The sequence below is a fragment of the Schistocerca piceifrons genome, chromosome 4, assembly GCF_021461385.2.
Source record: "Schistocerca piceifrons isolate TAMUIC-IGC-003096 chromosome 4, iqSchPice1.1, whole genome shotgun sequence".
Taxonomy (NCBI): Eukaryota; Metazoa; Arthropoda; class Insecta; order Orthoptera; family Acrididae; genus Schistocerca; species Schistocerca piceifrons.
In genome coordinates, this window is record NC_060141.1 from 168904579 (window position 1) to 168921725 (window position 17147).

General features: G+C 42.8%; 1 protein-coding gene across 1 annotated transcript in view; it reads right to left on the reverse strand.

The window, feature by feature from the left end:
* Positions 1–7958: 7958 nt before the first annotated feature.
* LOC124795697 (Holliday junction resolvase MOC1, chloroplastic-like) overlaps positions 7959–17147 on the reverse strand; it is a 159447-nt gene continuing 150258 nt past the window's right edge. Inside the window, exon 4 of the mRNA XM_047259777.1 lies at positions 7959–8293. Coding sequence (XP_047115733.1) covers positions 7959–8293 — 335 coding nt within the window. The remainder of the gene's footprint in view (positions 8294–17147) is intronic.

Consider the following 17147-nt stretch of genomic DNA (forward strand, 5'->3'; position numbering starts at 1 on the left):
TTCGGTGATCTGACGGGAACCGGTGTTCCCACCGCGGCAAGGCCGTTGGCATGCTATGTAATGGCGGGATGAAAATAAGTTCAGATGACACAGTGGGGACCCTGGGAAACTTGGCGTAAATACTGAATGAATGGAAGCAAGCACGATTATTATTTTGCCAAATAGTAAAAATATTGTAGTGATGAATGTGGAGCAGACACTACACTGTAATGTAGTTGCTGTTAAAATTACAATGTTGTAGGCTTATTAATTGCAACCTTAAGAATAACATTTTATTTTGAAAGAAAAAAAGACCTATAGTATCTTACTTTTGCAACTCAGAGGCTGAACACATTTAACAGTCCTTTCCGACAATACTCGGCTGAACCTCACCTCGGTGCAGGATTCCGATATAGTGCGGTAACGGTGACGCGCGATACTAGTATTTGACGATTCCGCGTTGGAAATGATGTCTCCAGATCCGCTGTACATTTGTTGCCGCAGCTGTCACCGTGAGCTTGATGTCGTGAGATCCCAGTTCCAGTGTGCGCTCAGTTATTTAAGGATTATATTCATCTAGACAATGTCGTACTCCGTCGCACCCAAGAAAAAATATCAGATCAACGATTGACAAGACACAGTTTGAACCTTATTCACATCGACGCACAGTTCTCCAAGTGTGCAAACCTGATACTGTGCACATGCATTGTTTCACCCACCTAACTGCTTCCACTGCACTCACGAAAACCTCTAGTCCAGCCACGAATAAAAGCGCAGTACACAGTTTACTCAATATTAATCACTGTCTTTCTGCAGTTCACACCAAGCGAGGTGTCCGCCCCCTGTAGCTGATTGGTCAGCGCGACAGAATGTCAATCCTAAGGGCCCGGGTTCGATTCCCGGCTCGGTCGGAGATTTTCACTGCTCAGGGACTGGGTGTTGTGTTGTCCTAATCATCGTCATTTCATCTCCATCGACGCGCAAGTCTCCGAAGTGGCGACAAATCGAAAGACTTGCAGCCGGCAAACGGTCTATCCGACAGGAGGCCCCAGTGACACGATATTTACTTTTACCAAGCGACGTAGTGCAGTGGTTAACACACTGGACTCGCATTCGGGAGGACGACGGGCAAACTCACGCCCGACCATCCCGATTTAGGTTTTCCCTGATTTCCCAGAATCGCTCAAGGCAAATGCCGGGATGGTTCCTTTGAAAGGGCACGGCCGACTTCCTCCTCTGTCCTTTCGTAATCCGAGCTTGTGTTCCGTCTTCAATGACCTCGTTGTCAATGGGACGTTAAACGCTAATATCTTCCTCCTCCTCCTCCTCCTCCTCCTCCTCCATTGCAATTCACGAGATAAGGTGCACATATTGACTTAAAGTGTTTTATACCACTCGGTTGTACAGCTTCGACAGTCGAAAACAGATTGTCTTACAGCAGAGGGGCATAGAGATACTCAAAAACATTTATTTTCTTGTAATATTCTAATGTTTTGACATTTACAGCAAAACACAATGAATAAAACAAAATAATAAATGAAAAAAGTATTCATGTAGGCGCACTAGAGCTATACCTTTACGGGCTGATTTCTTTCCCCATCTTTCGCCATTGCAACTTTTTTGCTCCGTCTCCAATGACTTCGTCTTTGATGGATCGGTAAATCTTAATCTTGCTTCCTTGTAGCATTAAGGGCAGCACTGTTGAAAAACACGAACCAAGATGAATACTAGAACCAACCTTTTCCAGAAGTTAACTGTTTAACATTCTGTTGGTAGATTGGTTAATTACCGTACATTGAGGCATATATTGCCATGTCTTTGGCTGTGAAGTCCGATTATGTAGTCCACATTTCACGATTACATAGATACACGTATTATTTGATGACTTTTTGAACTATCGCCCAGGTATGGCTATTCTGAGTGGCGTACGTATGCGTACATTTGAAAATGGCTTCACAGTCGAAACTGTACAGTAATGAAACAGAATAAAGAAAAGTTTCACTTCAGTCAGTGATACCCCATAAGGTAAATGTTTTCAAATAGATACATGCGTCGTAGTTCGTGAAGCTCAGCAGCTAGCCACAATATCTTCCTTACAATTTTTTTTTTTTTTGTGATTGATGCCCACGCTTCCATTTCATATAGTGTTCCGTATCTGTTTTGGGCTTTTGTCTGGTAGTGTGTCTACAGTGATTGTTTTGACGTGCGTTTTATGGAGGGAGGCCTCGGGATGACCTCAACCGTCACGCCCATGACCTGCAGTCATCGTGTTGTTACTACGTTTCATGAGGCGCCATTCATGACGCATGACTCATAGCGCCTCTGAAAACACAGAGTCGCCGCGCAGTGCGGGCAGAGTGTCCGGACGTAGCTACTATCGTCGTCAATTTACTGTACTACTCAGTGCGGCCCAGGAGGAATGGTCAATATTCAGGGATATGACAGGGACGATCGTTCGAAGTCAGGAAGTCTTGTAAACAGGGGGTTTAAAATGTATACCTTAAGAACTGTGAGCTCTTGTTCAGTAGAGGAGATGAGGTTCACAGTAGCAAAGTGATCATACATTAGGTGTACACTTTCCAACCGATGTTCCAGCACTTTTTTGCTTCGAATGATCGTCCCTGTCATATGCCTGAATATTGACCGTTCTTCCAGGGATACCTTACATCACGGTCATTTAGTAATAAACGATGTCCCCTTTTTCTCAGACCTGAATTATTCTTAAGACCAGGGATTTGATGATATCAGGCAATATTTTTCTTACATGACCTGTTTGTCTGCATAGCTTCCATCACATTTTGTGGTCTTACGTCATCATTGTGTAGGAACATGTACAGTATCGTATGTTATTAAAAGCCTATGCCCGTAGCCATGTTTTCACTTCGTGAATTGCGCTCTCTTCATCTTCAAAGCGTATCGCACTTACAGGCTTCTTAAGTGTCCAAAATGTGTAAAGGTCAAGTTACATCGAACTGTTTGCTCTCGTCAGTGATAGGACAAGGGCAGTAAGTGGGAGAGAAATAATTTTATTAATAATTTTGAAACAAATGGTCTCATGTAATCTGCGAAGAACGTCCGAGCCACCACCAACTCTGCTATCCGTGGATTGCAGTACCCGGGTAACCGATGTGAATGCTGAAGGGGCGAGGAGCATTGACCTAAGAGGCATGGCGCCGACGACCGACATTCGTCACGAAAAAAGCAACACAATTCGGTCATTGTATTAATTTGTATTCGTTTTAAACTGACTGTTTTGTAATTGCACCAGGGCTATTGCAGTTATTATTGATATTTCTCAAGAAAAGTCAGGAAGTTATTTCTTCGAGGCACAGTTCCTATAATATTTTTGGAAGAATGTATTATATAGTTCAGTGATCAAGTAAACTGACATGAAAATATTCTTATTTTTTCAGTAATATTGCACACTGTACAGTTTTTTTAAATCTCTGTGAAGCAATGACAAGTATATATTCTGTGGTTTATCATATTGTGTTCACTTGTTCTATAAGAGGCACCCATGCGGTGGAGCATTTTAGTCCAGTCACATGCTTAATCTAGAGCCTCAGCTGCCATTTTTATACTAGTAACTGAAGTTTTGTGGGGGTTCTTATTTTAGGCTCCTTATTGCGGTGCTCACTCGAGCAAAAGTATGCAATGAACCTATTCTTAGGTGCAACAGTAGCGCTCGGGATTGGAGGCAAATTTATATAAATTCAAGCCTCATTTCTAAGAAAGAGAACTGCCGCAACGTTCCCAAGTTCAAGAGCGTCAGATCTGGGCTATAGAGTTGATGAGACAATGATATCCAATCCTGGGGATATGTTTCCGGGTTCTGATACTTGTGTGTGGGCGTGCATTGTCCCGTTGGCTCAAGATTTCTTTTGCATTCTTATTAGACTGAACACGTCGGAAACTGTTCTTCAGTTTGTTCAGAGGCTTACATATGCCCCTAAATTAAGGATTCACCCTTTTAGCAACACACCCACGAGAATGATACCATCAGTATCCCAGAGAATTGTTATCATGACTTTTTGCCAGCAGAGGGAGCTACCTTTGAATTTCTTTTGTTCTTGTGATACCGGATCGTGCCGCTCCAGTAACTACCTTAATTGTTTCCGCATCAAAGTTATGATCCCAGGGATTCTTAGCTGTAACAATCCATGACAGAAAGCCCTCTCCATTCGCCTCAGCCTGCTCTAGCAATCAGATGAAATGCCTTTCTTTGAATGTTGTGGTCTGTTGTGAGCATTCGTGGGAATCATATTGATTATACTTCCTAATATACAAGAGCCTCGACCATGTTACCCGCTTTTCCAATGCTCACCGACAACTGAAGAGCCAATTGTCGAGTTGTGAGGTGTGAGTCAGAACGAATAATCCCATCTGCGTGATTCACTATGTCGGGAGAAGTGGCTCTGAGCGTATATTCCGAACGCAGCGGATCATGCAGCTGTTTCTGCGCTTCATATTGCTTTAACTCTCTTTACCCACCACCAAACAGTACTACTATCAACTGCATCATCACCATACACTGTACACAAACGTTTCTGGATGTTCACCACAGTTTCTTTTTCCGTAATCAAGAATTCAAAAACAGCACGTTACTTGTAACGAGTGTCTTGCGTAGGCGCCATTTTGAGAATTAACTAAAGCTCTGCCATCTGCTGGAATTCTTCGAAACTCCCACATGTGCATAAGGAACATCAAATTTGAAGCACCTAAAAGGACATTTTCCTGTATATATTAACAGCTGTAAACAAATGTGGGGCGTTGTTGATGTAACGACCCCTAGTAAAAAATGGTTCAAATGGCTCTGAGCACTATGGGACTTAACAGCTGAGGTCATCAGCCCCCTAGAACTTATAGCTACTTAAACCTAACTAACCTAAGGACATCACACACATCCATGCCCGAGGCAGGATTCGAACCTGCGACCGTAGCGGTCGCGCGGTGCCAGACTGAAGCGCCTAGAACCGCTCGGCTACACCGGCCTGCTATAGTTAAAAGTAGCTACACTGACGGAAAAAATCGCAACACCAAGGACTTGTTCGACAAAAACGAAAGCTGATAGGCGTATTTCTACGTCTGAAAGATGATGGCAATTAAAATTTCGCGCCAGTCGCGGAAGAGTGTCGGTAGTAGCGCCACTAAGACGCTCCAAATCAGGTCGTGAGCGTTAGTCACCTCAGAATGGACGTGGTGAGTTGATGTTAGTCAAGAATGCCTTTAAGGCGACGAAAACGCTATTATGTACACCTCACTGAGCTTGAACGAGGTCGTTTACTAGGGCTACGTGAAAGTGGATGCTCCTTCTGCGATACTGCAGAAAGACTTGACATGAACGTAGCCACTGTACACGACTGCTGGCTGCGGTGGTCACGGGAGCGTACTCTCGCAGGAAGACTGTGCTCCAGAAGGCCATCGCGTTCGGTATTGCACTGGCGCATCGTACTGCATCTGCAGCAGTTAGCACCACAGTGATACAACGAACGGTTACAAATCGGTTACATCAGGGACAGCTCCGAGCTAGACGCCCTGTAGCGTGCATTCCATTGATCCCAAACAACCACTATTTCCGATTTCAGTGGTCTCAAACGAGAGCTCATTGGAAGGCAGGGTGGAGGTCTGTTTTGTTTTCTGATGAAAGCTGGTTCTGCCTCGGCGCCAGTGATGGCCTCGTAGTGGTTAGGAGGAGTCCAGTTGAACAACTGCAACCAACCTGTCTGTGTGCCGGTCACGCTGGACTTGGAAATGGAACTATGGCCTGGGGTGCAATATCGTAAGACAGCAGGAGCACTCTCGTGTTTTTCGCACGCACGCTGACTGTAAATTTGTGTGCCAGTCTGGTGATGCGACCTGTTGTACTGCCATTCATGGACAGCATTCCGGGGGGTGTTTTCCAGCAGGATAACGCTTGCCCACATACCGGTGTTTTAACCCAACATGCTCTACAGACTGTCGACATGTTGCCTTGACCTGCTCGATCACCAGATCCGTCTTCAGTCGAGCACCTTGACCGACCAAGTGCAACAGGCCTGGAACTCCATCCCACTAACTGACGTCCGGCACCTGTACAACATAATGCATACACGTTTGCATGCTTGCATTTAACATTTTGACGTTTACACCTGTTATTAATGCCCCAGCATTTCACATTTGCAATTGCCTGTCCAGCGCTTACGTTAACCAGTGATCTATCAGTGTTAATCACTTAATTTAGGTACTCATAGAAATCTATTCCCAAAAGTACACTACTGGCCATTAAAATTGCTACACCAAGAAGAAATGCAGATGATAAACGGGTATTCATTGGACAAATATATTATACTAGAACTGACATGTGATTACATTTTGACGCAGTTTGGGTGCATAGATCCTAAGAAATCAGTACCCAGGACAACCACCTCTGGCCGTAATAACAGCCTTGATACGCCTGGGCATTGAGTCAAACAGAGCTTGGATGACGTGTACAGGTACAGCTGCCCATACAGCTTCAACACGATATCACAGTTCATCAAGAGTAGTGCCTTGCGTATTGTGACGAGCCAACTGCTCGGCCACCATTGACCAGACGTTTTCAACTGGTGAGAGATCTGGAGAATGTGCTGGCCAGGGCAGCCGTCGAACATTTTCTGTATCCAGAAAGGCCCGTACAGGACCTGCAACATGCGGTCGTGCATTAGGCTGCTGAAATGTGAGGTTTCGCAGGGATCGAATGAAGGGTAGAGCCACGGGTCGTAACACATTTGAAATGTAACGTCCACTGTTCAAAAGCGAACAAGAGGTGACCGAGACGTGTAACCAATGGCACCCCATACCATCATGGCGGGTGATACGCCAGTATGGCGATGACGAATACACGCTTCCAATGTGCGTTCACCGCGATGTCGCCAAACACGGATGCGACCATCGTGATTCTGTAAACAGAACCTGGATTCATCCTAAAAAATGACGTTTTGCCATTCGTGCACCCAGGTTCGTTGTTGAGTACACCATCGCAGGCGCTCCTGTCTGTGATGCAGCGTCAAGGGTAACCGCAGCCATGGTCTTCGAGCTAATAGTCCATGCTGCTGCAAACGTCGTCGAACTGTTCGTGCAGATGGTTGTTGTCTTTCAAACGTCCCCATCTGTTGACTCAGGGATCGAGACGTGGCTGCACGATCCGTTACAGCCATTCGGATAAGATGCCTGTCATCTCGACTGCGAGGCCGTTGGGATCCAGCACGGCATTCCGTATTACCCTTCTGAACCCACCGATTCCATATTCTGCTAACAGTCATTGGATCTCGACCAACGCGAGCAGCAATGTCGCGATACGATAAACCGCAATCGCGATAGGCTACAATCCGACCTTTATGAAAGTCGGAAACGTGATGGTACGCGTTTCTCGTCCTTACACGAGGCATCACAACAACGTTTCACCAGGCAACGTCGGTCAACTGCTGTTTGTGTATGAGAAATCGGTTGGAAACTTTCCTCATGTCAGCTTGTTGTAGGCGTCGCCACCGGTGCCAACCTTGTGTGAATGCTCTGAAAAGCTAATCATTTGCGTATCACAGCATCTTCTCCCTGTCGGTTAAATTTCGTGTCTGTAGCACGTCATCTTTGTGGTGTAGCAGTTTTAATGGGCAGTAGTGTACATTACTGTACATTAATTATTTGTCGATTTTGTGGCTGTTCTCCGTCACTGCATTACTTGACTATGGTACGTCTGCTCATCTGTCAGTGATTCTTTTCGTAACCGGATATTTAAAACTGTAATCGAAACAACTGCGTCCAGTTTACGAGCATCGATGCTGTCCCACCACATCGAAGATTTTATTGGATTTTGTGCTCCTTAATAGGTCCATTTCGAGTAAGAGCTAGGAGGAAAATCACCGATCGTTTCGCAGCCGAGAGTTTCAATTTGTGTAAATTGCCACGACACATCTGTCGGCGAGGGTGTCGGCTGGACGGGCTGCAAGTTGTTTGTCAACCACTCAGTGCGCGGCACCGCGAGGCGCCGCTGCGCGGTGATTGTCGTCCGCCGGAAGCGCGCGCGGGCCGTGCCGCGGCGCGCCGGTCACCCGCGGCGCGGCCGCCTGCTGCCATGCCTTTGTCGCAGGATATTGCGCCCGCTGCCGCCCTGTAACACGATTATTTGTTTGGTAATAAGTTGGCCTCCGGTAGCGCCTCGCAGCAGGACGCGCCGGCGGCGGCTGCGGCGCACCCTGGCCCGGCCGAGCCGCCGCGTTTGATTCACAAACACGGCGATTATAATTCAAGTGTCGCGCTCGCCAGCAGAATGGGCGCCCCGTGGCGAGCGGCGCGCGCGCTGCGGACGACCCGCATGCTGTCGTTTCGCGCGGTTTCAGTTTTGTCGAATAGAATTGTCATTTTATTCGTAACGAGCTAGCAGGGGCGAATGAAAACGTTCGATGAGTCTCTTACAAGCGGAACTTCTATGCAGTCCACATTTACTGTCGACTCATTGTTTGTTTCTTCCATCTGTTCAGACTTACGTAGTTCCGTCTCGTTTCGTCACTCTGCTTTCTCTGGCTCCATCATGGGAGCGAAACGACGACTAGTTAAAGTCTTCACGTCGCTCTGGAATCGTAGAAAACAGAAATTACGTTTGCAGTTAGATGACAAAAGTCGTGGGATATCCCCTAATACCGTGTCAGACCTCCTTTTGCCCGGCGTAGTGCAGCATATCAACGTGTAATGGACTCAAAAAGTCACCGGAAGTTCCCTGCAGAAATATTGGGTCTTGTTGCCTCTATAGCAGTCCATAATAACGAAAGCATTAGACGCTACAGTCTGGAACCGCGCGGCCGTTACGGTCGCAGGTTCGAATCCTGCCTCGGGCATGGATGTGTGTGATGTCCTTAGGTTAGTTAGGTTTAAGTAGTTCTAAGTTCTAGGGGACTGATGACCTCAGAAGTTAAGCCCCATAGTGCTCAGATCATTTTTTTGTTCTACGTGTAAATGAGCAAGTCCATCAGAAACTTTTACTATCACGTTGCCCAGTACCATGATGCTGACAGCTGTAGCTGAGGTTTCGAACTGGGCAGACCTGTTGGAAGCTCGACACCACATTGATCTCAGCTCGAGGATGCTGCTGTTTCTGAGAGAGAGGGCGCGATGTTGTGGAGCACCTCCCACACGTCGTTGAGGATTGGAGCGAGCCCTCGCTAATGTCTGTGGCATCGATTCGCATTGCCCACGTTAATGTGGCAACACAATCTCTGTATGATACCACACGAGGCGTGTTGCGTATTTATCTCTTTTTGAAATGCGGAAAGGCAACCTTTTGGTCATATAACCGTCAAGTGCGGAGGATGCCATTCAGATCGAAGGCGGTTCTGTGATCAATTTGGGCCTATTTTTCGTACCATGACTTCAGCACACATTCGCTCATCTTACCATATGTACGAGCGAGCATGTTTATCTCAACATTCTCTTTGTTCTAGATCTTCATGATGACTAGAGACCAGATTATATGCATCATAAAAACCTTGAAATTTGCATGCAGATATGCATGAAAAATGTCGAGTATGCAAGATAAAATAATAAAAAAGACATGGTAGTTACTGCGTGCGTCGAACCTGTGCATATCAGTTACAAGGAAGAGCGCCGGCCACGCGAAAAATCGGTACGTATAGAACGCTGACAGCATTTTCTAAATACTTTCTGGTAGAGGTTAGAAAGAGGGCCTATTTTCTAGAAATTTGCAAAATGGGGACGCATACTGTGTTTCAAGAATTGTTCCTTTTTTGCTATTGTTTACGATAACAAGCGGATGCGATGCGAGTGAGTCGCAGCGAAACGATCGATATGTACAGGGCCAACTTCGAGATATATCGCACACAGAGGGACACGCTAAAAAAACTCTGTAATATTAAAAAAAACATACAATCATGAATGTTTTGAACAGCATTAACTTTTAATTAATACCATTGGATGAAAGCATCATTTACAAGTTATTTTACATTTTTCTACTATTGTAAACATAGACGACCAAGTACTATTCCAAATGTTCGGTAGTAAGGTTGTGTTTTCGGTCACTCAAAACATTGTGTAAGCAGAAAAGGACCGTTCTACGTAACAGAGGTGACTGGGCACTATTTGAATTCTGGTGCCATGTTGTCACTTACCGTTGCTGGTAAAACAGCCAATTTGGCACAAGGGTTCAAAGCCTGGGTTATTATTTGAAATGTTTTCAAACTTTTCTTTAAGTTTTCTTGGGAATACCTCCGGCAATGAGGAGTTCACTAGAATAATTTGATTCATTAACTGAATAGATTCATTCAACGCCAAACCTTTGATTTTCAAGCTTTTTAATACCTGCAGGTATGTGAGAAAAATGAGTGCTAATGACAGCAGTGTCTTTTTTAATACCAGAATCGTTAACAGTGCCTTGCACTGGCAAACTGCTAAAGCCTCTGCACTATCGAAGTCGTTTACTACCCCTCTAATGGCCTCGAAACGTTCATTGTAAAACAACACAGCTTCGACCCACGTACCGCAACGAGTTACCACAGGTTCGGGAGGTAATAGACGCATTCGGTAGTTTTTGTTCGTAGGTCTTGGTGCGAGCAGGAGCCTTTAGAAACACTTTCTTTGTGGATGAAATCAATTTATTTACATTCACAAAAGTGGAAAGTACTTATTCACCAAGGCGATGTAGTCCATGAGTAAAGCACGTCACATGAATCAAATGGGGATAAAATACTCGGAGGGCTTTCTCTGCTTTGATCATAAAGGGAGCAGCATCTGAAATAAATACAAACACCCTTTCATCTGCAGATGATACTGGAAATATTTTTCTAATACAGACCTTCACAAATCTGGCGATCGTAGAATGATTTACTTTTTTAAATTCTTTGCAGGCTGCTAAACAGGAAGAAGAAGGCTCTTCTTTTAAAGCATCAACAATTAAATTTGCAATGTAACTGCCACATGTGTCTGTAGTTTCGTCAACTGAAATCCAGATAATGCCTTCCTTGAGTTCGCTGCGTATTTCTTCCGGAACGATTTCGTAAATTGTCGGTATGTAATTTTTACGCAATGTTGATTCATGTGGTGTATTTTGATTTAAGCAACATTTGTGCAGGAAGCCTTTGGGGATTGGGTTTGTAAGTTTGTGAAGAGGAATATGGCTTGCAACGAATGCTTCACATAGATCCATGTCAAACCGAATTTTCTGGTTTCCTTTGGACAAATCCATGCTACTGCAAGTTGCTGTTGTCAGAAGTTCTTGTGGTCCTTTCTTCTGCATTCCTGCGATATGAAGACTTGTCTTGACATGCTGGTCTATCTGAAACTTCTTTTTGCACGAAACGTCTTTCTCTCAAACTCGACAATAGAAAACAATTCCGCCAAATGTTGATGTTCAGGATGGTCAGCTATCCACGAAACAACTTTTCTTTTTTCGGGTGGCATGGCCCACAACACGTTACACCCTACACGTCGTAAACATGTTCAGCTGTGTACAAGTAAATAGAAAGCTAAACTGAAACAATGGACTGCGACTAACAGCTTGCGTAGATTAATTTAACTGTTGCCGACACGTCCGGACGGTATGACAGCGCAGGGAATTAGGCGGGGGCGCTGGCGCAGGAGCATTGACTCTGTCTGCTTGTTTCTGTTCTTCTTCTGTAATCATTTCGCTAGGCAGTGACCTCTCGGTTAGCGAATGCACGCAGTTCTAGGTCGCGGTCAATCTGTGAGACATCAAAACTAGATCGAACTAGAGACCGCCCGTCAGAATTTTTAAAATATTGTAAAGATAGAGCGAAAATATGCATTGTCACTAATTTTTGTTATTTTTGCAATAACCGGTGAAAAGGAGCCAAATGTGCAAATGCAACATGCAAATGCATATAATCTAGTCTCTAATGATCAGTGTACTATGGACACTCCCGTTTTCAAGGTGACGTCAGCCGTGTTCATAGTGCTCACACATACTTTCTAAGTTAGACGAACTCTCATTCTCGACTGGCTTGCTAAATCACCCGATCATAATCCCATATGAAATGCTCGCTGCTATTTGAAACAGCAGATGAAACGTACAATCATCACCTCCGTCTCCGGGATTTAATCATCAATGAGTGGCTTTAGCTGCGTATGGCATACCTGAAGAAACTTGTGAAATCTCCTTTTCGTCGAATTGGGGCTGTTATCATTGCTAGAGTATGTACAGTGTATTAGTGTGTTGTTCCCTGGAGGTGACAAATTTTGTGATAGGTACGTTATAGTCATCATAGCTTATTTTTTTCCTTTGTTCTGTAATGGGTCATATCCCGAAATTATTTCTTATCATCTAGAATCACCGTTTAAACATATATCCCTGAAAATGGACTTTTACTTTTTGTTCAGAGTGGATCAGTGATGTTTTAATATGTTGCATAGTAGTCAACCATGCTTTGTATCTTATCCTCTTTATTTTGCGTGTAATATTCTCTTGATATTATATATAGTATGTTAGCTTCACCAACACATTAGTTTTGTCTACAGCAACATTTCAGTTCCAAATTTGGTGGAACTGTTCTTAAGGGGACATTGTGCGTGAATTTCGTTGAAATTTGACGTTTTCTGTTTTCTACTCCATAATGTACTTTGAACTTTCCCGAACATTTTGGTATATAATACATTAAAATCAGACATTTGTGAGATCTTCAAATAATATTTTGAATGTTGACGTGTGACTGTCAAATTTCGCGGCTACGCATATACTGCCACAGTTGAGCACAGTCCAGAAGGCTGTGAATTGCTTTGTTTTGTGCCTACTGCTACGTCTCAGAAGTTGGCATTATGAATAAACAAATCAATCCTTTGTTTCTGATATTAGCTTTCGTTGAAACACAAAACTGTCTGATGGGAAGACAGTAAAATGTGCTGGAAGACTAACGGACAAAGTAATTGATGAATTACAGGAATATTACGGGAAGGCCATTAGAGATAACTGTGACAATTTAGAGGAGATGAAAAGACATGTATGGAGCACTTTCTTTCATCGAATATCAACCGATGAAAAGCCATGTCATGCTTTGTGTCCACGTCTACCAAACGCTTGGTGTAAATATAGGCAAGCTGAATTTTCTGGCACCCTGCATGAATTTACACATAAACATTCTCTTCCTTTGGCAGTAATGGAGGCAAACAAACCCATATACAGAGATTTGGCAAATCCTGAGCTACTAAAGAAGTGTTTACAAGGGAAGACCGAGAATGTGAATGAGTCCTTCAATAATGTTGTGTGGTGCTGTGTGTCTAAAAACGTATTTGTTGGCCTCATGACAGTGTCTGATACTGTAATAACTTTTAATGGTGGGAACTATGAGAGACTTAAGGTTCTGGAGAATTTAGGGGTAAGATTTGGACAGAACACAGCTAAAGGACTTCGGAAACTGGATTACCTTCGTGTACGTGAAGCAGAGTTAGCTGCTCAGCAAATGACAAAAGAAGCAAGAAAGAAAAGGAGGAGGCAAGCACTGGGCTGTTGTGACACTGAAGAAGACACAGACTATAGGCCAGGGCAATTCTAGTGCTTAAAAAACGCAGGAATGTAAGTGTGTATAAGACTTTGTAATAAGAAAGTTTTAAACATCAATATCTCTCAATTACTTTTTTGCAATAAATGACCCGTTTTCTAAAAACTTACCGATGATATAGACACGAAATTTTCACAGCATGCTAAGTGTAAGATTCAACACACACGGAACTAGGATAATTAAAATATCCTAAGTTGTTTTGTTTTTATGTTCATTTATGAACAAAATTCTGTCAAAAAACTGAGTGATTGAAAAAAAGAGAACATGTCCCACCATACAATTTTAGTAATAATTCTTGTTCAGTCTATCTAGATAGGTACATTAAATAATTATGGAAAATGGTAAGTTGGTGTCTTAAAAAGTTTCCAAGATAATGGGTCACAAAATTCTATAGTTTAACATTGGCGGCATAGAACATAAATGTCCCTTTAACTGAAGCTTGATGTAGCAGGAACAAGTAACTCACATTATTACATTCATGCATTAATTTTTGTGTTCCTCCCTACACAGTTTTGTTCCGTAGACTCTTTCGTTTATCATAACACTGTTTCACACGGGAAAAAACCGATGTCCCGCTATCAGACTCATGGCTTATGGGTGGGCGTGTTCATTTCTGCGGTATAGGAGCGGTTTAGCTGATTAGTCGTCAATGTTATTAGTTGGTGCCCTGCGTTTTAGCAATTGTAATCTAGGAAAGTGCTAGTGGCTGGAGTTCTTTGTTTGTAAACCGCTTGTATAATACGTCACGGGTATGTTGTTCGTAAAAGACGCTGTTTCTAACTCCGGAATATATTAAAGATTTTCCTATGGCTTAGTATGGTGCGATGGAGGAGGAAAAAGAAAGATAAATGGGATATGTGTAGTATTATAGCCGAAAATTCCTGAACGCCATAGCCACCATATAATTTTTGATTTTTCCGCTGTTTCTAACTCCGGAATATATTAAAGATTTTCCTATGTCTTAGTATGGTGCGATGGAGGAGGAAAAAGAAAGATAAATGGGATATGTGTAGTATTATAGCCGAAAATTCCTGAACGCCATAGCCACCATATAATTTTTGATTTTTCCGACATACGTTACGTATTCTAGCTGTTACCCGCAGCTGCCCTCGCATATCAGTATTTTTGTTGTGATGAGTGATGGTAAGTAAGCCAGCTACTAATGTATAATGGCCGTGTCTATAGTGTTAAAAAGAGGTATGTATAAAAAATGGTGCAGTGACGGTATGTAAGTACAGAATGAATGTGTTTCTGGTATGTAACTGTATGTCAAATCAAAAAGCACGCGTTATATTTTCTAATTATATTTAAAAGATGCCTCGATTCAGTACACTCGTACAAAAGTAGAGTTCTTAAGTGTTCCTCATGCTCACACAGTACTGGATGTGAGATTTTGCTACCAGAGCAACGCATACGAACCGTTTATTCCTTCCATTTCGATGAATTATAGTGTCTACATTTTTTATCCATCCTGCTAAGATGACTTATTTGTGATTGACATACTCAACTAACAGATCGTGATCAAATGCAGGCTCACCAAAAGCCTCTTCCACATGTAAAGGTACGACATCTCTCTGTCGTACAGACTTTCAGTGACGTCGTTGCGAGTCTTCCAACGTCTCGGAAGTTACGCGAGAAGCGTTGACGCTGAGCGTCTAAAATGCGACGGGCATGTGATTGTTCTAGTGTCTCAGTAACTCTTAACGTCGCCTGACGTTCTGCATTCAACTTCCGGCAGACTTCGGATGGCTTCTAGGTTTCTTGTGTTCGAGTAACTGTCGCAGCCCCAGCTCTCTTTGATCTATGCGCTAAATCAGACACGTTTTCCAGGCATATCACAGTAGTTTTAAATATGGTTCTCGGGCTTACCGTCTGATTTAATTTTTATATCAACACAAAACTCTCCATCTATACGAGGTGGCTCACTCTCATAAACCGCATGCACGGTAACATTGCATTCGCAGTCACGGAAACACTAAGAGTCCCCCACCTTCGTTCCAGCGTCGCCTGGATCACATTCACTTACACCACCTTTAAAAAGTTAATAATGCTCATACAAATAATACTACTTTTTAGAGTAGCCTATGGTCTTCCTCAGGGTGCGAGCTATCTCCACGCCAGATTTCATCGGAATCGGTTCGGCGGTAGAGTCGTGAAAATGCAGTAGACAGAGTAACTTTCGCATTTAATGATATTGGTATTAATCTGGAAGTATGGACGAAACACGTTGACAATTGTGTAAGCATTTTATTGAATACCTTGAATCATGTTATGTAGAACATATCAACCAATAAAAGCATGTTGACAATTATGATAAAGCTCAAAAGTCAAAAAGTAATTAGCTTTTTCAAAGAGTAATTATTGTTCCATATTTTGAATTATATTCTTCAAATCAATAAGTATGCTGTATTACGTACTTTCTAAAGTAGCCTGTGTTCTTTCTCAGCGTTCAATCTATCTCCCTACCAAATTTAATCAAAACCGATTCAGCGTTTTAGTCTTGAAAGCGTAACAGACTGAGTTACTTTCGCATTTATAATATTAGTATGTATTCTTAATCACAGAAATCACTGAAATAATGAAATCTTTGTGTTCATTACAGGTGAACGTGATCTGCAACCGCATTTAGGACGCCTTATGTGGTAAGTAAAGATGGTTGTGTAGCTTACTGGAGCTTTACCGTGTTCGGCGTGTTAGTCGCTAAATCGTGAATAAAAAAAACCGTGATTTTGATTTGTAACTATTGATTTTGTGTTCCTACTTGAGTTTTTTGAACGAATATTAGGTAACGTAAAATGTTGTGCCATGGAAATAATTATTCGGAAATCAAAGCCTGCTCTTTTAACTATCAATAATGTTTTCTGTTACGCCAGTCTTCTTTAAAAATCATGGCATCTTACGTTGATTAAGTCTCTTTCTTTCTGCTTAGAAATTATCCTGCTCTTGACCAATAATTGTATATTCGCATCTGATATATATACTCATCTCCATTTGGATACAGACAGCTTTGGTGTGTTCAGATGTACGTGTGTGCTTAAGTATATGTTCCAGTAGATATATTTTATTCACACGTTATCATGTCTATGAATGAAATAATTTCGTTGCTTTTATTGTTTTATAGTAAGTTAATTTTTATTACTTAAAAAAAGTCGTTGCGTCTCACTGACTGGTTCACTGAAATTAATGTATGCGTTATATCGAAACTTTTGCCATAAGATTTTAGTGCTTAACAAATAGTTTCTTTTTTTTTCACGGCAAACTTTGTCCTTGCAGTTTGGAAATCGCTTATGGTCAAGGACAATTTGTTGTGAAGACGAACCTGAGCCGGCCGGAGTGGCCGTGCGGTTCTAGGCGCTACAGTCTGGAGCCGAGCGACCGCTACGGTCGCAGGTTCGAATCCTGCCTCGGGCATGGATGTGTATGATGTCCTTAGGTTAGTTAGGTTTAAGTAGTTCTAAGTTCTAGGCGACTGATGACCTCAGAAGTTAAGTCGCATAGTGCTCAGAGCCATTTGAACCATTTGAACGAACCTGAAATTTAAAGGCAACATCTGTTTACGAAAGAGAAACAGAGAGAAAGAAAGAGGCATTCGGCATTTTTGGTTGGGAAACTCGAAAAGTCTAATCGAAAAGC